Consider the following 26,173-nt stretch of genomic DNA (forward strand, 5'->3'; position numbering starts at 1 on the left):
CATGAGCTAGAGTGTGACTACACTTGCAAACAGTTTAAATGGGTTGAGCCATCCTGGACAACAGCTTGGTGGTAGTCACCAGAGTTAATACTGTTGCGCACTCTAAAATTCCACTTTGAGAAAGCGCTTCAGGAATATTCCCACAGAAACAGGAAGATGTAGACTGCAGCATTGTTGGTGAGAGAGGGAAAAGTGGAAAACAACCTAAGTGTTTACCAACAGGAAAATATTTAAAATGGAACAAGAAATATGTATTTACAACACGTTATTCCAAGAAATAGTCTTCTTCATTAACAATATAAGATGTATAGACACATGGAAAAAACATTACAAGAAAAAAAGAAGAGAAAAAAAGCAAAAGCAAGCTGTAGATCAATATTGTCCCCAGGGTCCCAGTTACATTTAAGAAATCCAAACCAAGTAAGTATACGCACACCATGTTTGCAGGTGCCTACCAAGGTTCTAGATTTCACACCAAACTGCTGTAGGGCTTAATACAGGCCAAGCGTTTCGTCTATGCAGGACACATGGTAAGGGCTGTGTTAGAGGTGGCCATTTGCATTTATATTTCTGTAAATATATAATAATGCATTCCTGGGTTACTTGTGTAATTTATAAGAGGACTTCTGTGATTGCATAACACTGCCTGCCCAGGGCAAGGCCATTTATTATTAGTCCCTCCCTCCCGAGAGCCCCGGCACGGGGTGTGCCACCTCACAGCCACAGGGGAACACCAGTCACAAAAGCCATCCCGCTGTTCCCACCCCTCTAGGCCGCCAGGCGAGACCCCCAAGGTCTCCACCCACCGCCTTAAGCCCCTACCTCTCGCTTTCCTCCAGTGCGCAAGCGCCAGGAGGCGTGCCCAGCGCTCGCCAGCCCCGCCTCCAGGAGCGAAACGTCACTGAGCTGCGCCGCGCTCTGTTTGACGTACCTGAGACCCGCCTTCCGGAAGGAGGCCCCAGCGGCTGACTATGGCGACCGCCGCGGAGCAGTGGGTACTGGTGGAGATGGTCCAGGCGCTCTACGAGGTGAGCTTGGCGGCCCGAGCGGCCCAGGACCACACCCGGCCCTGGAGGGGTGGGACGGCTCCTGTGGGTTTGTGGTCTGAGTCCCGGGCAGGGTTGGCTGGGTCACGCCCGGACCTTCGTCGTCCCTCGCTGGAGAGGCTCGCGGGGGAGGCACGGGCGGGAGCGGGAACCGAGGGTCTCCGTCCGGGCACGGGAAAGGAACAGGTGGGAGGGGGCGCTGGAGCGAGGCTGGTCCTCAGAAACCAGAGTTGGGACTGATGGTGAAGCAGGGTGGTGAAAATGGAGTGGAAGATCTCAGCCTGGGAAGGTCCTAGGGGTTTCAAGTCCTCGGGACTGTGGATCAGGTAATAGGGGAACGAATTGCAGTAGAAAGGAGTTCGTTTTTGTGGGGGCGAGGGTTTAGGAAAGCCGAATGATTTAGGAATTAGGAATATGAAATAGTTTGTCATTCTTCCACGTGCGTCTCATTTTCTGTCTTGTAAAGATAGAACACTTTTTAGAGATTTTTAAAGGCGGAATAATTACGAGTGCTTTGAAAGGCTGTCTGTTTCACGTGTGTCAGGTGATAGCTGTGATAGCAGAACGTAAGTCTTAGAGAATGTTCGTTCACTTGACATGTGTTTACTGAGCTTCGATACCCTGTCGGGTAGAACTTTCTGCATGTTGTGTATCTGAGCTATTCAGTGTCGCAGCCACTAACCACAGGTGGCAGTTAGGCATTTGGAATGTGTCTGGTGCAAGTGAGGAACTAAGTATTTCATTTCATTTCATTTAGATGTATATTTACACAGTGACGTGGTGACTAGAGGCCAAGGTATTGGGACAGCACACATCTAGACACTAGGGATAGTGCAGTGAACAAACATGCAAAAATTCCTGTGCTTATAGAGCTCGTATTTGTTTAAAGCAAATAACAATTTTCTTTTGATGATTTGTTAAAAACTTAACATAGCTGCCTACTGCCAGGGGAGAGCATGGTGTCTTCCACTAAAGAACTTACCAGGGCTTCCTGAAAAACAGTTGACAGAACAGGTGTGGTGTAAGTGATGACTGATACTAAGCTAATTACAGTAACTAAGAGAAGAGCCACTGAAATTGAATTTTTTAAAAAATGAATAATTTTCTGTTGTATGTTGTTGCTTTTTTGAAGGGTGCATAACTGACCAAGACTCAGGTGTCCTCTTGGATGTAACATTTCCAGGAAAAGAAGCTGCATTTGTGATTTTGATTAATTCACTAGACAATTGGTATCTCAGTTTTTCTTAGGATGGTTTCTTTCTGGAGTGGGATGCTTCGTGATTTAGGCAGATGTTTGCCTACTGGAATATAATTATTGAGAAAAGCAAAAGAAAGAAGTAATAGTGTATGTAACCTTTGTACGTAGTCAGAAAGATATTTGCACATTGACTTAGGAGTTCGTCTCTGAATCTGCAGTTTTCCTGTTGCCATATTCTGAATTTTTTTAAACTATGGTAAATCATCTTCACTTTCTGTCTGATGTTTCAAAATAGTTTGTATTTACATTTCTGACTGTCTCTTTTAAGTGATTTTTCCAATGACGGCCTGTTGGAGTAGATCAGTCTGTAACTGACTGAGGTTTAGTTGCTATCTGGAGTCTTCCACATGTACTTACCGTGTCCAGTTGTGCAAAACATAAAAGTCAGCTGTACGTCTTGGAAATGTGCACTTGAAGACGTGGCATGGATAATTTCAGTAAGGTGTCTATATGCCTGTTGACATGAAACACACTGCATACTTGTGGGGAACTACTGCAGAAAAAAGACCTGACGTTCCTTTAGTCATTTATACAGTCTTTTTGTTTGTTTGTTTTTTTCCCCAGCCATGTTCCCAGAAGGATTTAAGGAGGCTTATTAGAGGCTTATCAGATAGAGACAATAGAGTGAGATGTGCAAAACTCTTAAGAATTGTGGAAACTGATTTCCACGTAACTCTGTTAACTGATCTGGGGTAGACGAGTGTGGTAGCAGACGGGTGAAGCTATGAAGCGTTCATTACTGTCCTTTCCCACCAATAGGAAGGCACCTCGTCTGACGGATCTGATAGTTGATATTGTTTGACCTGTTGGGATTCTGCATAAGCTTTTATTTTAAAAATTAAATTCCTTTCCTACAGAGGTTTTAAAGCTGCACTATTAAAGATTTATCACGTGAAGGAGAAATTACCAACTGTTAGAAGTGGGGATGGGGTTGGGGTGCCTGGGTGGCTCAGTCGGTTGAGCGTCTGACTTCGGCTCAGGTCATGATCTCACGGTTTGTGGGTTTTAGCCCCACATCAGGCTCTGTGCTGACAGCTCAGAGCCTGGAGCCTGCTTCAGATTCTGTGTTTCCTTCTTTCTCTGCCCCTCCCCCACTCACACTCTCTCTCGGTGTTAAAAAATAAAATAAAAGATTAAAAAAAAAAAAGAAATGGGGAAAGGAATGAGTGGAAATGAAAGGAGTTTGAAAATAAATCTTAAGAAATAATAGATTAAAGGTCATGGGAGGCAGTACATACAGGTGCATTACATTTTATGTGCAGATTTTGGAAGGGTTCACTTCATTTCTTTTTTGGTTTTTGACTCACTCTTAGGCTCCTGCTTACCATCTTATTTTGGAAGGAATTCTAATTCTCTGGATAATCAGACTTCTCTTCTCTAAAACTTACAAGTTACAAGAACGATCTGATCTTACAGTCAAGGTAAGAAATTAAATGTCTTTTATTATTCACTGTATGATTATAGTGGCTACATCTTTCCAAAAAGTACTTGTGGCGACTGAACTAGGTATGTTAAAATGTTTTCTGTTATGTAAACAAATCAAAGACCATGAGCCCTCAGGGTACCAAAATACAGGGAAGCCAGGAATAAAGTCGACACCGAGAGGAATACCACGTCAGAGACGTCTGCACGTGGCTAGAGGCCAGCAGCAGTCTTAGGAATAGGTGGTAGAAGGGAAGCTTCTGGATTTCGATTGTCGATGTGCAGGATTGCACGAGTTGCTCAGGAAAACCACCATAATTTCTGAAACCTGAATGAAGGTTTTCCCTGTGTTCTTCCTAAAGGAAATTTGGGGTTGCAAAGAATCTTCCCACCTCCCTACCCCAAACTCAGTTTTGATGCCTTCTCTGGTACGGGGCCCCGCTCAAGGCCTACCTGGGTGAACCTTAGGAAACAGAAGCGTCTAGAGGCCACGAGGAGTTCCGTGAGCCGGAGGGATGAGGGCGCTTGTGAACAGGAATTGCATCCTGGTCACTCGGTAGGAGCACTCAGGAGCTGTGCCCCAATGCAAGAGGGAAGAGCGGTTGTGACTGTGGTGTGGTCTCTGTCGCTCCGGTTGTTTTCCCGCCCAGCCCCTGTAGCACCGTGCCCGAATGCTTATAAAAAGCTCAACAGCTTGGGCTCACCCGGCAGCACTGAGTACAGCACGGAGACCGAGCCATCCCAGGAACAAGTGCTGGGGAACAGAATGAACGCAGCAGCGTGGCCATCGCTTCCGCGGTTGCACTCCCTGGCTGCGGTCGTCCTGGTCGTTAATATTAATCGTGGGGGGGGTGTCAGGCCGTGTCCCCCCGGGGACGTGCAGCAGATGGTCCCCGGGCCATCGGAACGTTTTGTTCTGAGGGCAAAAACGTTTTGGAGGCCTGACTAAAGCAGAGTAGGAGAGATCTCATTGCGTGATTTTGCATAACCTTTTCTAGGCCAATGGATCTTTGAACCTGTGTTTGGAGACGTATGCTAACCTTGACCGGAGATGCCCGCCCTCCCCCACTCTTGTCCTGACTACCTGTGGGATTAGCATGCCAGGGATCGCTCTGGACAGCATTGCAGGAAGACTGGGCCATCCAGGGCAGAGGTCCTTGGCGTTTCAGAACTCCTCGGGAGTGATCGGGTGGCCATGCAGCTGGTTTCTAGCTTGGCTTTTTAAGGGGTGGATCATTCGTAGTCTTTTGAGTTTTCATTTCTACACATGGCAATCCATGCACATAGACATTTTTTTAAAGAATGACCAACCGTGATTTTAGGGCAGTCCTCTGAAAGCCAAACTCAGCAAGATCCGGTAACCATGGCCATCTTCCCCTGAAAGCCAGGGAAGAACACAAACCGTGACCATGGCAGTGGTGCTTGTAAAGCTTCCCTTCTGGCATCACAGGCGCAGTGCCCGGGTCTGGGCTCTGTAGACCTGCAATCTCTCGCACACGAGGGGATCGCTGGCCGCTTCTAACACCCGTCTCCACGGCCACAGGTGGCCTCGGGGCTGCCGCTCTCTGCCGCGCGGTCGTCGGCAGAAGCAGATGAGGAATATATTGGTTGATTTGTAGCAGAAATCTGGGGACAGAACAGTCGCCGTCCCGTGACTAGACCCTGCTGTATTTTAACTCCTTTCCTCCCGTAGGAAAAGGAGGAGCTGATTGAAGAGTGGCAGCCGGAACCTCTTGTCCCTCCCGTCTCCGAAGACCATCCTGCTCTCAACTACAACGTCGTTTCAGGGTAAATTGGTTCACTCCTCCACGGACTTGCACTTGGTCTCCCGTGGGTATACTCGCCAAAGCACACACTGGTTTGTGTAGTATTTCTTTTTTAACAGAAATAAAACATTCAGAAATTTCCGGAGATCGGAAACGCTCTGCTTTAGATCCCAGTATATAACTCTGTTCTAAGGACAGTGTGGCCGTTGTGTATAGTCTCCGATTTGGGCATTGCAGTTCGTCCTTTCTTCTGTTAAAAAAAAAAAAAAAAAAATGCTTTTTTGGGAACCATACATGCTCACAATAATACGTCCAATAGCGAGACACGCTTAAAATGAAAAGCAGCGCTCCTGCTTTCCTCACCGTGGTTGTTTTTGAGTCTAGGTCTGCGTGGGTACCTTCGTGAGCGGGTGTTAGCGGCGTGCGCTCACTGCCGTTGACTCGTCAGCTGCGGGCGACGCTGACTCCCAGTCCCAGCTCTGACCCTTGAGCCTGCCTGCGCCGCCTCCCTCCCTGCTTCCAGGGTCTTTTCCAGCTTTGACTCGGCTTCCCCTGTTGCATATCTTTCTTGCCGTATCTGCTTTCTTCAGCTAAGAAGTGTTTTAAGTTTACGGAAAATACCTGACACAAGCATACCCACCGCCCAGAATCAATAGGCGTGAACGTTTTGCTGTCTTCAAATCTACCTTAAAAAAGAAAGAAAACATTTCAGTTACTGCTGAAGAAACCCCTTCCCATCTACCACTTTCTCGTAGCTCCCACACAGGATAACCATTACCTTGAAGTTGGTGGATGTCTCTCCTTTGCTTATCTTTATACTTTTAATACATCTGCCTGACGCCAGGAGATGATTCAGTAGTTTGTCTATAAAACTGTGATGCAGGGTGTCTCCTGAGTGTGTGTCCTCCCACTTCTGGTCTGATCTTAGGGAGTCTTATATTCTTCATGTCATGGTTTCTTTGGTCCTACAGAATTTTTACGTGTTCTCATCTCGCACTTACTCGTCATTAATGCTGTGGTGAAGTCCTTCCCCCACCCAGAGGCTGAATTTGCCTGTTTCTGTATGGTGGTCAGCTATCCCAGCATTCCTAAGTTGAATTGTCCACTTTCTGCCGCTGAGTAGAGATTTCCCTTCTTTTGTGTACATGTCCTTCTAACAGGTCTGATTCTGGCTTTATTTCTATTCTTTTGGTATATTTGTCTCTCCTTATGCCAGAACTTCATATAAATAGCACAGCTTAAGAATAGGCTCTGGGACACCTGGGAGGCTCGGTTGGTTGAGCGTCTGACTCTTGATCTCAGCTCAGGTCCTGATCTCCTGGTTAGCGGGATCGAACCCCGCATCAGGCTCTGCACTGACAGCGTGGGGCCTGCTTGGGATTCTGTCTCTTCCTCTCTCTGCTCCTCCCCTGCTCGTGTTTCTGCATGCACTCTCTCTCTCTTTCTCTCAAAATACACATTTTAAAAAAGAACAGGCCTTGACTAGAGTGAGTCCTGCACCTCCTTGTTCTTCAGAATTGCTTGGACTGCTCACAACTGTCTCCTTCGGTGTGAGTGTCGGTGTGACTGATCACATTTGACCAAAAACGGAGCTTGGGTTTGCGGCCAGGCAGTGCACCGATTTGGATTAACTGGAATCTTGCTGGTACTGAATCTTGTCACCACGTGCCCAGGGTGTCACTCGTATACTTAGGTCTCTTATGTCCTGCAGTAAAGTTACATAGCTTTCTTCATAAAGACTGCTTATCTTTTTTTTTTTTTCTACTTTTTATTTTGAAATAAGAGATTCACATGCGGTTGTGAGAAATAATCCAGGGACATCCCACGTGTACCCTTCATCGGTCTCCACCCATGGTAACGCCTGCTTAACAACCAGGACATGGATGTTGTGTATCTTTTAATAGATTCGTCTCTAGGTACCAGAGCGTATTCATTTCTGTCGGGAGGAGCATCTTTTTCTTTCTGTTCCTGTGTTACTGCACACCTCCCAGTGCAGTGTCGGATGGGAGTGGTGACAGGGGCCTCAGTGTCTCGGTGGCTTCTCAGAGATCATCTGGATCAAGTTGCGGTCTTCCTTTCTCTTTTCCATCTGCTAAGGGAACTTTTTTTAAATCAGAATATTAAGTGTTATCCCAAGTTTTCCTGTGTCTGTTGAGATGACAGACGACTTTTCTGCCCCAAGCAGTTACCGTGCCAGATTATACCGATAGGGTCTTTAAGTTATGCACATGCGTAGGTTTGTGTGAGAAAAACTGCCATCCGCCGTGCCGTCCGTCCTCACGGATCATCCAGATCCCGACTGTCTAGAAGCGATCACGGTGTTTCTTTAGCCTCTCTTTTTTTTTCCTGCGATTTTCCTGTATTTTTCTAAGGAACTTGCTTATGCTGTTATTTCTTGATTATATTCATTCTTTTCCGGTTTTCATTTTGTCCGTGAATTGCAGGAGGTAAAGGCCGGCTCTCTGAGAACACGCACACCTGCCCTCCCCAGGCCACAGTCGCCCCTCTGCCACCTTTGTGTGGCCGACAAAGGTGACCGCAGCCCCGGGAAGGGCGGCGGCCTGTGTGGCCCCGGCTGTGGTGCAGCCTCCTGGGCACCTGCCACGAGCAGCCGTGGGCCTTTCCGCCCTCCTCCTGGCAGGTTTGTGGCTGCACCGCGTGTCCCTGGATTACTTGGTGCGCCCAGTTTTGTGGCCGAGTCAGTATCATTCATTGGTGGAGCTCGGCATCCTTTGTTTTCGGCATCAGGGTTACGTTTGCTCGCACGCTCCTGTTTTCCTCATTCGTTGGCCCGCTTGCTCGCTTCCCCACGTGGGTGTGACTCGTCCTGCCGTCTGCATTCCGAACGCTCACACGTACCCGCTGCCCGTAGCGGCCCGACCGCTGCCCAGAGCCGCCTTCCCTGGCCCCCCACCTGCAGTCAGGACGTGCACAGAGCCTCCCGAGGAAGCTCTGTGGAACTCGTTTTTGGAGACCTTACGCATCCTAAAATGGCTTCGTATTCTCTTTGGCCCTGGTGTGCTCGTGTTACCGGTTCTTACTGGTCTGTCAGACACCTCAGCGTCTGGTGACCCACAGCATCCATATTCGTGTCACCGTGTGCAACATTTTCACTGTCGTCGCGAGCGGTGTGTAAACAGTCGTAAAAACCACAGAGAACCTTGAAGGCCGTTTTGCTATGATTGATGATCTTGGTTACTTTTCAATTCACGCAGGAGGGCTTTTCATTCAGTGCCAAGTTGACGCAAGAGAAAGTGAAGTTACTTAACCTGGAGAGATTTTTTTCTTTAAAAACCAGCCTTATTGGCGTATCATCCGCGGACCAGAAAAGCCACCCTTTTAATTCACCACAGTTAAGTGGGTTTTAGTACGTTCGCAGAGCTGTGCAACCATGGCCATCATCTTATTTCAGAATGTTTTTATCGCCCCAGAAAGAAATCCTACAGCCACTCTTGTTCTCTCTCCTTCCCCCAGCCCCTGACGCCCCCTAATCTACTTTCTCCGCATCTGACTCTTCTGGACATTTCGTACCAAACGAGTCCCGCAGTTTGCGGCCCTTGGTGTTGCTTTCCTTCACTTAGTGGCATCTCTTCCAGGTTCGTCCTGTGTCATAGCTTGTGTCAGTGCTTCATTCAGTTTTATGGCGGAATAATAAAATAATTTCACTCTACACTTGTCACGCTTTGGTTGTGTATTTGTCAGCCGTTGGGCGTTTGGATTGTTTCCACTCGAAAGAAGAAAAAGCATATCCGTATGTGAACTCCTATGAATGGCTGTGTGTGCGGGCACGGGTGTTTATTCTCCTGAGTGTGTACCTGAGAATGGGGTTTGTTGAGTTATACGGGAGCTTACTCTGAGGAACCACCAGTCCGTTTTACAAAGCGGCTGAATCGTTTTCCATTCCCACCAGCAGGACGTGAGAGTTGTGATTCTCCACCTCTTGGCCTACGCTTACCGTCTTTCATCACAGCCCCTCCCCGGGGGGCGGGAGGTGGGAGGTGGGACCCCACTGCATTTCCCTGATGACTGATGAAGATGAGCGTCTTTTCATGTGCTACTTGGCCGCTTATATATCTTCTCTGGAGAATTACCCGCTTAAGCCATTTTTCCCATTTTGCGGCGGCCGGGGGGGGGGGGGGGGGTGGCTGTCTTTTATCATTGAATTGTAAGAGTTCTTTATATTTTTCGGATGCCATTCCCTTATCAAATATATGACAGGCAGATATTTCCCCCATTCTGTTTGTCACTTCCCTGATCCTGTGCTTCGAAGCACAAATGTTTTTAATTTTAATGAAGTCCAGTCTGTCTCTTTTGTCCGTTTGTTTCTTGTGCTTTTGTGTTAGATCTTAAAATCTTCCTTCTTCTAATCCGGGATTACCAAGAGTTACTCCTTTGTTTTCAAAGAGGAGGGCTCAGTGTCCCATTTTTCATTCTGTAGACTTATATCTGATTTCTGGTTTCAGCAGGGCCCCCTCCCTCCAGTTGTCCTTCGGACTTTGAGTTTATAGTCATGCCTTATCAGAGAGTAAGTCTCCTATCTTTCTACAGAGCAGGAAGGGGATCTGTGTGAATGATCTGTGCTTCTCCTAAGAAGGTTTTCAGGCTGCCCTGTAGCCCGCCCGCCTGGCCCCACGTGCACAGGCAGCCTTGTCCCCAGCGTGGGAGCATTCTCCAGGAGTTGGGGCCCGGCTCCTCACTGCCCGCCCACACGCAGCTTTCTCTCTGCTTTGACCTGTCACACACAACGCGTCCTCTCTCCTTGGGTCCTGGTCTTCGGAGCATCAGATACACAGACCTCGGAGGCATTTTATGTGCCATCGAAGAGGGCACAGGTTGAAAGGGGTTTTTCCCTTCCTTCTGTTTTGTTTACCGGAAGTCACTGCTAGGTCTTCGTATTAATACGAAATCCTCCCGTTCCTGGAATAAACTCTATTTAAGCAGGGCCGTTTGGTTAGTTTGTGTCCGTTGCTGGATTTGTTTCGCTGATGTTTGGGATTTTTAACACGTGTGTGGAAAAATGAGTTTCTTCTCTTGTTTTCCCTTCCCGTGCCTGGTCCGGTTCTGGTATCAGATGTAACTAGTCTTACTGCTTCCTTAGCCACAGTGCCGTGGCAGTGCTCACAACACTGGCACCATCTTCAGCCCGTGCAGCGTGCCCTCCCTCGGGGCTGCGTGTTCCGGGCCCGGGGACTTCATGTGTGCCCTGACCGCAGTGGGGAAGGCTGCTCTGATCTTCCTTGAAGAAGGCGCGCTTTAGGTAGCGGGTGGGGATCACTAGCGTACGGAAGGCTCTGGTTTAGAGAACTCCCCTGTGACCTCACCACTGTGGCCTAGTTCCATAAAGCTGGGGATTAGGGTCATCTGGCTTGGGGGGGTGGGGGGGGCGGGGGCAGAGAGTGGCTGCATGCCACCTGGACTGTCCACCGGCCTCAACCCCCGTCAGTAAGTTGCCCTGAGGAAACTCTGTCAGCAGTGTCATCATTTTTCGATCTTAAAGGCCTTCTCAGTCTGGAAGGTACTTTACTGACCCTCCTCCGCCTTCTAACAAGTGTGTATTTGTTGTGGTGTGTGTTCTGTTGATCCTAGGTTTTTAATCCTGGATTTAACGTCTTCAGTGAGTTTTTTGTTGTTGTTGTTGTTTTTTAATGTTTTTATTTATTTTTGAGACAGAGAGAGACAGAGCATGAGCAGGGGAGGGGCAGAGAGTAGAGGGAGACGCAGAATCCAAAGCAGGATCCAGGCTCCGAGCTGGCAGCACAGAACCCGACACAGGGCTCAAACTCACAGACTGTGAGATCATGACCTGAGCCGAAGCCGGATGCTCAACCGACTGAGCCACCCAGGTGCCCCTTCAGTGAGTTTTTAAAGCTGTTTAAAGTTTTTATTTTTTAAAAAAAAAATTTTTTTTTCAACGTTTATTTATTTTTGGGACAGAGAGAGAGCATGAACGGGGGAGGGGCAGAGAGAGAGGGAGACACAGAATCGGAAACAGGCTCCAGGCTCTGAGCCATCAGCCCGGAGCCCGACGCGGGGCTCGAACTCACGGACCGCGAGATCGTGACCTGGCTGAAGTCGGACGCTGAACCGACTGCGCCACCCAGGCGCCCCTGTTTAAAGTTTTTAAAGGAAGTTTTGGCTACAGTCATTTAGTAATTGTCCGTTTCTTAATGTTTTCCAATGTATGGGCAGGAAGCAGTTGATAGGATTATGTTGAGCGTGCAGATGTAAAGCACACACAGTCCTTTGCATGCGGATGAGTACAGGGGCACATCTGTGGGGTCACGTTTCCCTTGTTTGTGTGCCTTTCTCAGCCAGATGTGCCAGGAGCTTGTCTTCTGGTTCATTTGAGGCCCTGTGTTATTTTTCTCCACGAGGGGCCTCTTGTAGACACAGGTGCTAACCCTCTCCTCTCCGGTCAGCGCCCACACAGGGCAGCTCCGTGCACCTCCTCTCTGGTTTCCTTCCGTCCCTTCTCCTCCCCACTGTAATACTTCCATTGAGCCGTCACTCGTCACTTGATGTTACGCATTGTATGTTATTAAAATGGTGCATTTTATTATTATGCATGTATCGTTGGTCTTAAAAATAGTTATTTTACCAGTAAAAATGGGTTTGTTTGGGAGTAAAAGAAGATTGCAATTTCGGACCAGCAAGCTATGGCTAAACCACAGGCAAGTGCAGCAAAGAAGGGAGAAGAATGTTATTTCTCGGAGGAGGAGGAAGTCGAGAGGGGTTGTTTTAATGAAAGTCCACTGGAGGAAAGCGAAAGTCCAGGGAGGGTCAGTTTTTTATGGGAGATGCTATGTCCATCTCTCCTGTTGGGGCCTGTAATTGGTGGTTTATTCTGTCAGGGTCCGTAGTCAGCAGTCCTTCCCATGATTGACATTGAGTGGTGCCGCTCCCCTCCCAGCCTCACCTCCTGGCATCCGGGGTCCACTCGGGGTTTGCCTTTGTTAATTTCACAGTGCCTTTGGAACCCCATCTTAACGGTTTGTGAATGTATGTTTTTAATTTTGTGCTGCAGACTTCACTCTGATTTTTTATTCACACTTGCTTTTTGAACATGCATTTGAGTGCCTGCTATGTTCTAGGAATGTGCTGAGCACATACGCTAAATCAAAATCTTGGTTCTTTTGGGACAGACAGCCCAACAGTCAAGTAAAAAGGATGTTAGCTGGTGTTAAGTGACAACAGGGAAACCTCAGAGCAGGGCAGACAGACGCCACGGGGACTCCCGATGTACTTCTTGTTCAGTTCCTCTGACTGCTGCGTGCCATTCGGTTGTGTATTCGCTGTTTCTGTCACGATGGGCATCTCAGCTCTCCCCACTCCCCACCGCCGCAAAAAATCTGGCGATTATCCCCGTGTGGGGACTCTCTCTGGAACCAGGAGTGGGGGGCTGACACATGCCTGTCTCATTTCCCTGGGGGACTTCTCTACATGGTGATGCACCCATCCACTCCCCCGAGTTAGTCTATGGGGTCCAGTTTCCCCATAGCCCTGTTGGCTAACATTGTTTTATTTTGTATTTTTCTGACTATCGGAGCCTTTGAGTATCATTTCATCCACTGACTAGCTGCCGGGGTCTTCCCCTTGTGTGAGTGCCCCTTCATATGTCTCACCTCTTCTTTTACCGCATTCTTCGCCTGTTTTTTGATTAGCATGAATCCCATGTACCATGTAGACTTTAATCTGTGGTCACTTGTTCAGGTAGTATTCTATTACGTTGACTTCAAGACACACGTTCTTTTTGCTTTTCCTGTTTCACAACCTCTGAAGTGGGGATGAATCCTGCAGCTGAGAACCGTTGTCAGCAGTGACGGGGCGGGGGGGGGGGGGGGTGGGTGGTGTCCCCACCTGTGTTTCGAGCACTTGCTCACGGCTGTGCCCACTGCCAGCTCTTCGGTTGTTACAAACGCTGCTGGCAGGTAAATCAGCGGATGGCGGGGGAAGATGCCCGACCCCTCCAAGCCGGAGACGAGAGGCTGCACTGACGAAGGCTTTGAACGTCCCTTTGTCAGACCTCTGCCTGTGGGTGATCCCGGCTCGCTTTTAGAATTGTCATTCGGTCAGGAGAAAGATGAGTTGAGTCCAGTAGGGAAGTCCCGGCGTCAGAATTTGGAGCGTGGGGGACACTAACCTGCCAGGTAACCTCAGAGATGGTGGGGGAGCATCCTAGACAACACGGGGTCCTCCCGGTGGCGGGGGGAGCGTGTTGTCTGAACACCCGTGAAATCCACGACTCAGGGGAGAATGAACAGTGGAGACTTGGGCGAAGAGGTTAGGACTGTGTTGATGGACTTACCCTGCTTATGTTTTCCTTTTCACAAGTACGGACGTACTGGGACAAATCTGTGTCGAAGCGTACCTCGTGGAAGTGTTCATTAAACGTAAACTACAAAATTCTAACACGACAGAACATTACCTGTTAGTTGGCACTGGTTTTCTTTCTTGGCGGTAGGCAAAAACCTACCATTGGCATCTTAGATTCACTGAAGTACAGTAAATCTCTTTACCACCGGCTGTTGACTGTGTGGTGTCTTCATCGAACCAAAATTCTTCCTTTTGACTCAGATTCATCCGTTTTGGTCTCACTGTGTTTGGGGACTTACCAGCAATGGTTTCTACTCCAAGGTCACAAGGACATCCTTCTGCATTTTCATCTGTTATGTCTTCCAAAACATCTTTTACGGTTTTAATATGTCTAGAATTAATCTGGGTACATGTTTATCCAAGTTTATTTTTCTCCATAGGGAAGAGAGGTGTGTAATTTGGTAGTTTGTGGGGCAGCTGCTGTCACTCACAGGTATTTGTGTGCACAGTTCTCTCGAGTTCTAGTCTTTCCTCGCTCTGGGTGCCTCTTCTGGCACTGGTACCCGACCCATGGTTTTTGTTTGTTTGGTTTCTTTAATGTTTATTTCTTTTGAGAGACAGTGAGTGAGCAGGGGAGGAGCAGAGGGAGGGGGAGAACCCCAGGCAGGCTCCTCGCGATCAGCACGGAGCCCACAAACCGTGAGATCACGACCTGAGCCGAAATCAAGAGTCAGGGTGCTTAACCGACTGAGCCACCCAGGTGCCCCCTCAACCCATTGTTAATGGGGTTCTGGAATACTAGTTTCCTTCTGGTAAAGCATCATCGTGTTTCTAAATTCACTTGAAATTACTGACTCTCACTAATAGTGAGGTTGTGAGTTTGGATTGGAAAGGGTTTTATTTTTCCTCCAGCTAGTCCTCTGAGGCCTTGATTATGGAGATGTCTTTCTAGATTGGCTTTATTTGCTCCTGGGAGAGACCCTGAAGGCTCTCATACTCCCGCGTTTCTTGTTACGTGCCCAGTGTGACGTTCCTGCTAGCCTGCGTGGAACACAGGCGTGAGCTTCCATTTCTTGCTGGAAACTGGTTTCCCTCCCCGCTCCCAGTGCCGGACAGAAACAAGATCCTTGTGTCCCTACGCCGCGATGCCTCTTGACAGCTTGCCGGCTGTGGTTAGGGGCTTTGGGCGTACTTCCTTTTGACGGTTTGATTTCTCTGCGTGTTAGTTTTCGTACAGTGGCCGTGACTTTTCCAGCAGCAGCCTTAATATAGACTTGTCCACGCAGGTGTTTTGGTTTTCCATGTCTGTGTGAGTGCCAGCACCTCCACACCGGGACCATCGGGAAACTCAAGGGTGAGGAGCAGGAGACTGAATGAACGCTGGATTCAGAAGCGGAGTAGGTGGCTTGAAGGAGAAGCCCCTGAGGCCAAAGGGAAGAGGGAGGGAAATATTTAGAGAGCACCTGTGACGGGCCAGGCCCTTATCTAGCAATGGCCCTGAGAGGTGGGTTCCTTCCATACTTTAGAGATGAAGAAGCCGAGACCCCCAAGGGCCGAGGAGCGTCCCCGAGCTCCTGGAGCCGCCAGGAGCCAAGAGGCAGAGGGCGTCTGTCTGGCTGACCGCAGCCCTTCCCTGCGTCCTCCTGCCTCTTGTACAGGTTCACCTACTTCTGTGAATTTACTTCGAGTGCCCGTTCTCTTCCTTCCCTGCGTTCCCACATCTTCTGTTTCTCGCATAAGAAACCAGTTCTGATCGCACGTCCCGAGAGCCGTGTTTCCAGTGTTTTCTGACAGCAGCGCATCTTCCAGAGCAGCGCGTGTGCACAGGGGTGCACGTGTGCAACTGAGGCAGGCTCGCGCCGCAGTCCTTGCCCTGGGCCTGTGCTCTGACGGCCTCCGTCCCGCTCGGCTCGCGGCTGGTTTTCGGCCCCAAGAGCCTGGTCGAGACCACGTTGGCCTCACTAGCTCGTGACCCCCCGGTTTGGCCCCGTGTTTTTGAAGCGTGGCCTTGAGGAGTGTTGTCAGCAGGGGACGTGGCAGGTGGCCTCAGTAGCTGTCTCCTGTCCCGGCCCAACTCCGGTCCGCGCTCCCGGGCTGCTGGCCACCCTGTCTGCCCCACACCCTACCTCTCGAGCAGTAATCCAGCACTAACTTCAGAACCCCTGCGTACTTTTTTCGGTGGCTTTCCAGAGTTAACGTGTATTTTTGAGCCACTTTAACTACAAGGCCAGAGCTCGTTCTGCCTGTTCTTGCTTTGGATGGTGATGTTTTTAGATTTCCTTCCTATTTGTCTTATTCCAGAGTTTTTTCTGAGGTACTTCATTTACTTGTTTCTTCATGAGTTTTAAAATCAAAAAGATTTACCACTAATCTGTGTTGGAATTATCACTTACTTTTTTTTTTTTTACCTAAGTAGAACAAAGTAGCCTAATATGAATAGAGCTAATGGCCGATTTTTAACGTACCATTTGCTAACTGTACATGTTAGAACTAACAAAAAGAGCTGGAAGACGAGGATGCAGGTCGGGCAGAGTGACAACACTTGTGTGTCTCATGAGCCACCAGGGTGGGTGGTGCCACGTCCCTGTAACGTGAACGTCTGTTCACAGGTACCTCTCTCCTCTCTTTCCCCAGCCCTCCGAGCCACAACATTGTGGTGAATGGAAAAAAATGTGTAAACTTCGCCTCGTTTAATTTTCTTGGATTACTGGATGACCCTCGGGTCAAGGTAAGTGGCCCCCGCGCTGGAGGCAGCAGGATTCCCTGCGAAACTGGACCTGAAATAGACAAACGGAGGGCGTCAGGAAGGGCGCTCTCTGCTGCTGGTGCCGTCACTGTCGCCCGGCAGAGCTGGAACCTGGTCTCGACAGAGGGTGGGCGATACGGGCGTCTGACGTGGCTCCGTGGCGGTGACACGCAGAGAGCCCCGGGAGGCGGCCCAGGTAGTCGTGGGAGGCACGTCTGGGAACCCAGTCCATCTCCCGTTGGGAGTACGGGCCAGGTAGCTGTTTGGAGGACAGACTTTTGCCTGGAAACGCCACAAAGTATAAAGGCATTGAGTTAACCAAGTTTGGATAGGTTAAAACACAACTGTTCCACGTTTTTTAAGTTCTGTCCCTAAATCTTTACATGTGTCTGCTCTTTATATCCTGTTGTTAGAATGGCCACGGTTCTAAGAAAGGAAGCAAAGGGGGCGGGGGTTGCCATGTGGGTTGAAGAATAGGATATGTCAGTTTTGAACTCTGAAAGATACGTTATTAAAACCTGATTTTTCTTACATCCATGAAGGCAGCGGCTTTGGTGTCCTTGAGGAAGTACGGCGTGGGGACCTGCGGGCCTAGAGGGTTTTACGGCACATTTGGTATGTTTCTGCCTTCTCTTCCAAACTACTGCTTTTTTTTTTTTTTTTTTAATGTTTATTTTTGAGAGAGAGTGCATGTGAGCAGGGGAGGGGCAAAGGGAGAAGGAGACAGAAGATCTGAAGCAGGCTTTGTGCTGACAGCCTGACGCGGGGCTCGAACTCATGAACCGTGAGATCATGACCCCGCAGAAGTTGGATGCTTAACCAACTGAGCCACCCAGCCACCTCCAAACTACTGCTTTAAGAATTGACTCGATCTGATTTCAAAGCTCCTTGGGAAAGATATCCTGGATTCGTTGTGACATTGGGTGGGTGAGTGCTGTCTGTGTTTGGCATCGTGGCGGGAGGGGCCCTGGTCTGAGACTGAGTGTCGCTCACCGAGAAAAGTGCCTTAGGTGCACCGTCTCCCGGAGGGCGAGGCCCACGCTGCTGCTGCTGCTGCTGCTGCTGCTGCTGCTGCTTGTGCCCCGAGAGACCCACTTTGTGTCTGTGTGTGTGACGGCAGGTGGCTCCGGTCTTCATAGTCGTGCAGGAACCTGGTTCTTCCTTATCGCCTTCCTCCAGTGCCAGGGAGCACCAAGCTCGTCCGCCTAGCTGAAGTCGCGCCACAGGTGTGGGGGAGGGGTGCGTGCAGCGGTCCCTTCGAGGCAGGTGGGAGTGTCGCGTGTCACTGCCACACTCCAGTGTGGCACAGAACCTAGGTGAGGCCTCGCCGTGGAGGGGCTGGGACACACCTCCAGCCGGGCGGCCTCCTCGTTACATAATTGTGCAAATGAAGATGTTACTGGAAATAATTTCCTGGCTTAGCAGCGTCAGCGCGTGGGGAAGACAGCCAGGAAATCTCTTCCGTCTTCTATTTGTACTTCATTTCTAGGCCTTCGTGCGGTTTTTTTCACTTAAACAGTTAGGTGTTTTTATTTAAGGGAACACTTTTTCTTTATTCCTTAACTAGCTTAGAAGTTAAATGATTTTTATTGGAAGCAGACAACAGAGCTGGTGTGCAAGCATCTTAAGGTGGAAAAGATCTGAAAAATCTTGTATTGCGGCCATTTAGAAGCAACGTAGAAAGTTCAGAGAGGCCGCCTGACTTCCTGACAGTCGCACAGCTCATTAATTTCAGCCTTATGGCCAGAAACCAAGTATCCTGACTGCGCGTCCTTATGGGAAGATCAGAGACTTCAAGAGCGCAGATCAGCCTCCCTCTCTGCCCCAGTCTAGTGCAAACACGGTTGGTTTGCTTGGTTTTTATTGGTAGGGAATTATTTCCTAGAGATACAGTATTAGAAAACTAGAAAAGGCATTTTTTGTGGGGTTGTTTGCTGTTATCTGATCAACAGTATTTTCTATGATTTGCTTGCTGTCGTAAAAAAAAAAAATAGTTGTCTTACAAGCTTCTCTTTCTTGTGGATTTTATTTGCACGTGTGGCCTTGGCCCCTGCCTCGGAGTTCATTTCAGAGGATAGGTAGCAGATTTAATGCCAAATCAAGTCATGAAAAAAAAAAATGTTTCAGCTTTTCAAAACCAGTTTTTCCAGAGCTGGTAGAATAGCCCAGTCAGCTTTCTGTTTGGATCACCTAATAGGTTGTCACGTGCTCCCAAACATGAGGTCTGTAGTGGATGGTTTGTAAGTTAATATTCTTGATGGAATAATTCAGCCCATGCTATAAACTTCGGAAGGTTTATAGAGAGAGTCAAAGGCTTCTCCCCGCCATTGTCTCTACCCCAGAGAAGACAGCTGCTGTCAGTAGTTAGCTGCTTGTTCATTCTTCCAGAGACCTGTTTCGGCAAACGCAAACCCCTTCCGTACACACATTTCCCCAAACAAATGGTGGCATACCCCGCAGGTGCTCTGTGCCTTGCTGTTGGAGTGATTTTGTTGGAACTTTAAACTGGATTTGGATTTTCAGGGGTCTGAGTGGGTCCCCGGGGGCAGAGTAATGAGCACATCTGTGTGTCACCCCTCTGTACTGTGTGTCCTCGGCCGGGTCTCCCGGGTGGTAACTAGCGGAGGGTTGGGACGGACGGCGGCGTCAGTGTGGAGGCTGGAGGCGGGCTGGCGGGGCTGGTGGTGTGATGGCCTTGTGACAGGACCCGGGTCCTAGCGCGCTGTCCTTCTGGTAAGCTGATATCGTTCCTCCTTCACAGGCGTCCGCGCCTGTCACCTCTGTTCTTTCTCGTGTGGCTATTGTCCACGTTTTCACTTTCTGGTTTTCCGACAGGATAGTTTGTATGTAATTATTATTTTTTTAAATTTTATTTTAGAGAGAGAGCATGAGTGGGAGAGTGGGGGAGAGAGAGAGGTTGAGAATCCCCAGCCACATGCTCAGCATGGAGCCCGACACGGGGCTTGATCCCATGGCCCTGGGATCGTGACCTAAGCCGAGATCAAGAGTTGGACACTTACCTGAATGAGCCACCCAGATGTCCCTGACAGTATGTTTTTTATATTTTTCCTTATTCTGGAAGGAGTTGCTTATATTACAGTTATATTAAATTACCTTGAAATTTCAGTGTTGGGTAAGATCAGAGAAGGTACTTAAGGTAAGTGAAGGCTCAATTTTAAATCTCTAGAATAAACCTCCACAATTAAGTTATTCTGAATATTTATGGTATATTTGCCCTTTGCTCTGACCAACAAAGCAAACTGAGGACCCCTTTCCTCTCCTTTGAAGTTGCTTGTGCACCCCTGCGGCCAAAGGCCTCTTTCCCTGGGCCCCCAGAAAGTTATTTTTAATTTCATCCTTTTTTTCCCCCCGGAAATAACACATTCAGACGTCTGTTTTTAAAGATGAAAATACTTCTTTGTTGAGCTCTTAACTTTTCAAAAATAAATGTAAATCACTTGTAAATCTCCTTTATATTATAAATTATAATTTTCTTTTTAATGTTATAATATTTTTTTAATTATTATTTCATAGTAACATATTGGATGATTAATACAGAAAAAAAATCAACAGCAGAAAAAATCAAACATCATGTAGTTTTTTAAGCTGGATGTTGTCCTGCCGCTGGCAAGTGCTACTCAGCAAGTTCTTATCATCCTAAGGACCAGTGATGAGAAGTCTCCCCACCTTCCCCTTTATTGTTTGAATGTGTTTGAGAACAGAGCCAGTGGGTTTGTCAGGTTGTGGAGTGTACATCCCTTCCTCTAGGGCCGATGAGGTCCCCTGCACTCGGATGCTTTCTCTTATCCAACTTCTCTGTTTGTTTTCTTTGAATAGGCTCAGATCTCATTGGCCTGAGGTTTATCGCTGGCTTCCCAGAATCTGCTTTGCATATACAATGCCTGCTTGGCTCTTTGCTCTTCAACTAAATCAAAACACAATTAGTGGCAGGGTTTCGTGGCGAGGGATAATTGTGTTCTAGAGCCAATCGTAAACAAGTAAATCGTTCGTTTATTTTTCAAAATATTTTCTTTGTTTCAAAGCCGTCGGCTGAACCCTGACTGCATGTTTTATCAGGAAGAAGACTTGGTCATAAAATTCCTACATCTGCCACTTCTTTTTACCAGCCGGTCTGGGATTGATTGTTTCTGCAGTGTAGGAGGGGAACAATCCTTGTTTGCACAGCTTAGAACATTTTGGTAAGAATACAGAAGATACTGCGTGTGAAAACATTGTGGAAAACGTTCAGCACTGTATTTATGTTGTAATGAGTGCATAACTGGTATTATTTGTACTTTTAAGAAAAGTCAGGTCTCGAGGGATTTTAAAAAAAAAAAAACAGTGTGAAGCACAAAAGTATAGAAGCCTTAAGAAAAAGTGTAGTTGTTTTTAAACTGTTCTAAAGTTGACTGTTTTATAGTCTTTCCTTTGGAAAACAACCCAGAAAGCCGTTATAGCTCTTACTAGAATAAAACAGGGGATCCTGTATAATTGGAAAACAGAAAAGTGCCTGTAACGTGATAGTTCTTAAACATCCGGGGTTTGGACAACTCAAGTAGAAGATAGTGTAACTGCTCTTTTCTTTTTAAAAGGAAACCTCTTTTTATTCTACAAATACTGGTTTAACTGTACAAGCGTTGGGGCGCCTGGGTGGCGCAGTCGGTTAAGCGTCCGACTTCAGCCAGGTCACGATCTCGCGGTCCGTGAGTTCGAGCCCCGCGTCGGGCTCTGGGCTGATGGCTCGGAGCCTGGAGCCTGTTTCCGATTCTGTGTCTCCCTCTCTCTCTGCCCCTCGCCCGTTCATGCTCTGTCTCTCTCTGTCCCAAAAATAAATAAACGTTAAAAAAAAATTAAAAAAAAAAAACTGTACAAGCGCTTAAACGGCTTATCGGTTTTTCCATGCCAGGCCTTCTCCTGAGTGTTCATGGGCCGTGACTCGTGGTTCCGGTAACGATCCTTTGAGGCAGGTCCGACTGTGACCTGTTTGACAGAGGAGGGCTGGAGAGGCACGGGGCAGTGTCAGGCCTGCCCTGGGTCCACACCTGGGGAGGCGGGAGGCCAGAGCCGGAGCCCCCTGGGAGGACTGCTGCGGCCAGGCCCCACCCTGCTGTGGCGGGTCCCGGGTCTGCGTCCCGTCTCTAGGTTTCTGGTTCCGGGGCAGGTGCTAGAAAGGGCGGCGGGCGCGGGGAGGGCCCACGGGCTCTCTGGGCACCCGCCTCCGTGGTCGTCCCCACCGCGCTGGTTCCTAGCGGCGAAGCAGAGGATGTGCGCTTCCTCGCGCTCCGTGCAAACCGGTGGCACCAGCGGGTGGACTGGATCGTCCGCACGGAGGACAGACGTCGGGAGCGGGAGAGCACGGCCCTCTTCCTGTTTGCTGCCTCCCCTCCCTGTGTCTCACGGCATAGCTGTCACACATCAAGGCAGCTGTCCGTACCCACCTGTCACAAAACCTCTCTGCGAAGCTGCCGGCGGCAAAAACCCAGTGTCTTTAGGTACCCAGAGAAAAAGGCCCGTCTTTTTCAAACTCTTGGGAAAGACGAGAATCAGTAAGTCGTTGACTTCTTGTGGAGAATTTTCTTAACCACGTTACGGCAGTGACATAAAAACGGTCATGAGTATGTATACACAGCGATGAGAATATTTCTACCATACAGTTTTCATCAGCTGGGTAACTAGCTCTTAGAGCCCTGAAAGTAAGCCAAGATTGTTTCATTTTCTCGTCGCTAATCGGTGAAAAAAAATGAGCCATTTAAAGTGGAGTCTACAGAATGATTTACGGTCCTTTTTGTAGTTGGCAAAAACGTTTGTGTCCATAGCATGTTTTTTCCCTTTGAAATGGACCTGGTGGGTGAGAGCAGTTCACTGTGGCTCGGCTTATCCATCTGCTAAATGGGCACGATGTGGGGCAGACTTGGGATTCGGAGGAGGCCTCCTGCGGGGACCCGCCCTGTTCTGATCAGAAATGGGGGTGGCGGGGACTTGCCTGCAGGGCAGGAGCCACAGCTCTAGGGATGAGGGAGGCGCCCGCGCTCTGCGTGGGGGGGGCCGGTTTCGGGGGGGCCTGTTCTTGAGCGTTTGGCCACCTGCCTCTCTCTTGTCCCGATTGAGAGATCCCACTGGCAGCGTCTCGTCGCGGGCGGCGCCAGGGTCAGGGTCGTGTCCTCGGACCTGGGTGTCACGGACCTTGTGCTTGAAGAGCTCAGCACCCTGTCGATACCATTTCGATCAAATGGGAGGTGGTCTTCTTAATGTTACTGTAAGGTCGTGTCCTCGGTCCTGGGTGTCACGGACCTTGTGCTTGAAGAGCTCAGCACCCTGTCGATACCATTTCGATCAAATGGGAGGTGGTCTTCTTAATGTTACTGTAAGGTCGTGTCCTCGGTCCTGGGTGTCACGGACCTTGTGCTTGAAGAGCTCAGCACCCTGTCGATACCATTTCGATCAAATGGGAGGTGGTCTTCTTAATGTTACTGTAAGATTCCACGCTGACTGGCTGAACGTTCATGTCGTGGAATGTCTGCTCTATCGAATGGCGGTAACCTTTTGGTAATGGAAATCAGGCGGCCCTTCGTGTGCTTTTTGTGACAGGCCCTGTGGGGGTACGTTTTACCTGCAAATAGGAAGAAGCGGGTTTCGTTTTTTTGTCATCACTTGAGCGGAGCGGGAGAGACCGTTCGTGTTCACAGTTCGGTAGCATCGTCTAAGAAGCACGTGCATCCGGGGGCTTCGATTTATTTTCTTCTCTGGGTACTGCTCCATTCTCGAGTTCCTCACTCTGCATCTCCAGCCGTCAAATTGGGGTTTGGTGGGGGGGCACCTGTGTCCTGCCATCCTGCCACTCAGTAGCTGGCTCCCACCCCATCCCTCGTCCCCAGCCCAGCGTTCTCAGTCTTCAGTCTGAAATCACGGCGCGTGTGTGGTACTGGTGAGTATAGAGGGGGCTGAGGGCGCGAACCTTCTGCCCCGGGCGTGGAGCTCCCCTGTGCCAGCCGCACCCTGCCTCTCCTGGAGGTGTCGCTTTGTCAGGTGCCAGAAACCCTGTATTTCTCCCCGATCCTGTGCTCGTCAGACCACCTGTCTTTATGTGATAGTCACTGCATTTTTTTTTTTTTAACATTTATTTATTTTTGAGACAGAGAGAGACAGAGCATGAACAGGGGAGGGTCAGAGAGAGAGGGAGACACAGAATCGGAAGCAGGCTGCAGGCTCTGAGCCATCAGCCCAGAGCCCGACGCGGGGCTCGAACTCACCGACCGCGAGATCATGACCTGAGCCAAAGTCGGATGCTTAACCGACTGAGCCACCCAGGCGCCCCAGTCACTGCATGTTTGATAAACGAATGAGAAGATTATTGGACACCCCCCGTCTTTTAAAAATATAACCCCTTGTGAAGTTGAAACTTCTTTCATTCTTAATTTTCTTTGACTAATTAAAAAGCATCACAATAAGGTTAGTGTGTCCCTAATCAACCAGTGAGTGGGTTTACAGATTTGAGACACTTTATTCAGATGTGCCAAGAAGTTGATTCCGTATTTCTTATAGCTACACTAACTTAGCTCACTTATTCCTGTCTGGAAGGTGGTGGAAGCCTTACCCTGACCATTGACTGTGTGTCTCATCCCTTACGGTGGGAGTATTCGGTCCGGTCAGGCTTGAACCAGCTAGGGTAAATCCTGTCTGGCGATCTCAGTCGCTCAGGCTTCGTGTCTCCCCGCTTCTCACCTGTCTCTGTGGGGCACCCCTCCTCCCTGCTCTCTGGGAGACACGTGGTCGGTGGAGGGCAGGCCCCTGGAGTGATGCTCCCTGCATGCGGCCTCGACATGGTCCGGGATAGCTCTGTCGGGCCATCCGCCCTCTGCAGCACCCTCGCCGGGACCCGTCTGGATCCCCCGCCACTGCCCGGACTGCCAGGTCCCCTGAGTCATGTGCCAGTGTTCCCCTTCGTGGCCTCTCAGTCTGCCTTTACTACCTCCGATTTCCCTCTCTCCCCTGAAGCTCCGGGGCTGGCGGGCCTGGCCGCATGCTTCCTGTAGCACTCCTGAGTGCTTGCACGGGGCACGCGGCGGGACTGATTCCTTCTCCAGACCTGGGTCCTGCTGTGGTTGAAAGAGCTAAAGGAAGTTTGAAAAGTCCTCTTCTCTCCCAGCTAATGCCTCATTTTGGGGCCCCAGGGCAAAGCTGGTCAGTGCACTGTTGCTTCTAGACCCTGCTGGGCCCTCCATGCCGGGGCCTTCAGCCTCGTGGCAGGGCCAGGGAAGGTGAGCGGCTGTAAGAAGCAGGGCAGGGAGGAGAGAGGTACCAGTGTGGCGAGCGCAGTGTGTTCCCGCCTTAACATTCTTTTTTAGCAGCTCCTATAAAACACCGCATTTCTCTTTGTGCCGTACGTTTGAAGTCCCCAGTCCGCTTAAATAGAAATCCAAACAGAAAAGTCAGTGCTGCGGAGTGATAGCAGGTGCTCAGGGAAGTCCCAATAAGCTAGTAGACGAGGGAGCACCGCCTGGATTGGAGTACGTGGGTTCTTTGACGTTTCCTCTTTGAAGCTGGCTGACGCTTGTCCTCATGTCCGGCGTGTACCTTCTGCTAACACGCAAAAAAGGCTTTCATAGATTCACGTGTCGCGCATTGGTGAAGCCTCGGTGCGGTTGGCTGAGAGAAGTCAGAGCAGGTGGTCATTGGGCCTCGAATCCCCGCGCTGGCTGACGCAGAAGCGAAACCCAGCGTTGGAGCTGCCCCCAGCACGCTTCGGGGACAGAGGCGTAGCCGATCCCATTCAGATTTCAGAAATCGTTTCGGCCCAGAGTTATCTAAACGCATCTCCCATCATTTATAACTCAGAAGCAGTTTCATTTTGCCCGTAAGGTGACGGTATCGTTAACGAGACTTAATAAACTGAACTTACTTTCTCTACCCTCTGCTTAAAGAAGAGGAATTAGAAGGTGTCTTAACCATTTAACGTCTTGCTGTAGATGTGCACTTGGACCTGGAAGACCGCCTGGCAAAGTTTATGCAGACGGAAGAAGCCATTATCTACTCGTACGGATTTGCCACCATCGCCAGTGCTATTCCCGCGTACTCCAAGAGAGGGGACATTGTGTTTGTGTGAGTAACTTTTACCCACGTTTCTGGGCAGACTTCCTTTGGGAATGACGGTGATCCTCCCGGAGGATGCCTTTGTTAGAGGTCATCTGCCTTAGATAATCCTGACTTTTTATTTGGTAAAGAAATATATAGTAACTTCAGCGAAGTGATTGTACGGAATTGACGAGACTCTCACTGTAAGGATGCCTAAAGTGTTTTTAATTATTGATTTTATTTATTGACGTCCACAAGGCCAAGCTTACCATGGGTGAGGCCAGCGATCTCTCTTCTCTCTGCGGTTCGGTGACAGGATGGTAGTGTTCTTGAAGGGTCCGTGATCACCACCCACCTGGTTGCTCAAACTACTACTGCATTCTAGATTACCTTGTCAGGCTCATTTTGTACACTTTTCCTCAGGCATTCATGCTGTAGCCTTGTCAGCCTCCTGTGCTAGTGTCCTTTCACCACAGGGCCTTTGCACACGCCATTCCTGTGCCTAGAACATTGCCGCTCCTCTCTGTTCCTGCTCACCCTGCATATGCCT

At 49.2% G+C, this 26,173-nt stretch overlaps 1 protein-coding gene across 3 annotated transcripts in view; it reads left to right on the forward strand.

The window, feature by feature from the left end:
- The first annotated feature begins 915 nt into the window (after positions 1-915).
- SPTLC1 (serine palmitoyltransferase long chain base subunit 1) overlaps positions 916-26,173 on the forward strand; it is a 53,398-nt gene continuing 28,140 nt past the window's right edge. For all 3 annotated transcript variants that reach the window (XM_047830534.1, XM_047830536.1, XM_047830535.1), the window contains exons 1-6: positions 916-1,028; positions 3,618-3,725; positions 5,420-5,514; positions 16,440-16,533; positions 17,094-17,166; positions 25,518-25,650. In XM_047830534.1, coding sequence (XP_047686490.1) covers positions 972-1,028; positions 3,618-3,725; positions 5,420-5,514; positions 16,440-16,533; positions 17,094-17,166; positions 25,518-25,650 — 560 coding nt within the window. In that variant the 5' untranslated portion in view covers positions 916-971. The remainder of the gene's footprint in view (positions 1,029-3,617; positions 3,726-5,419; positions 5,515-16,439; positions 16,534-17,093; positions 17,167-25,517; positions 25,651-26,173) is intronic.

The sequence above is a fragment of the Prionailurus viverrinus genome, chromosome D4, assembly GCF_022837055.1.
Source record: "Prionailurus viverrinus isolate Anna chromosome D4, UM_Priviv_1.0, whole genome shotgun sequence".
Taxonomy (NCBI): domain Eukaryota; kingdom Metazoa; phylum Chordata; class Mammalia; order Carnivora; family Felidae; genus Prionailurus; species Prionailurus viverrinus.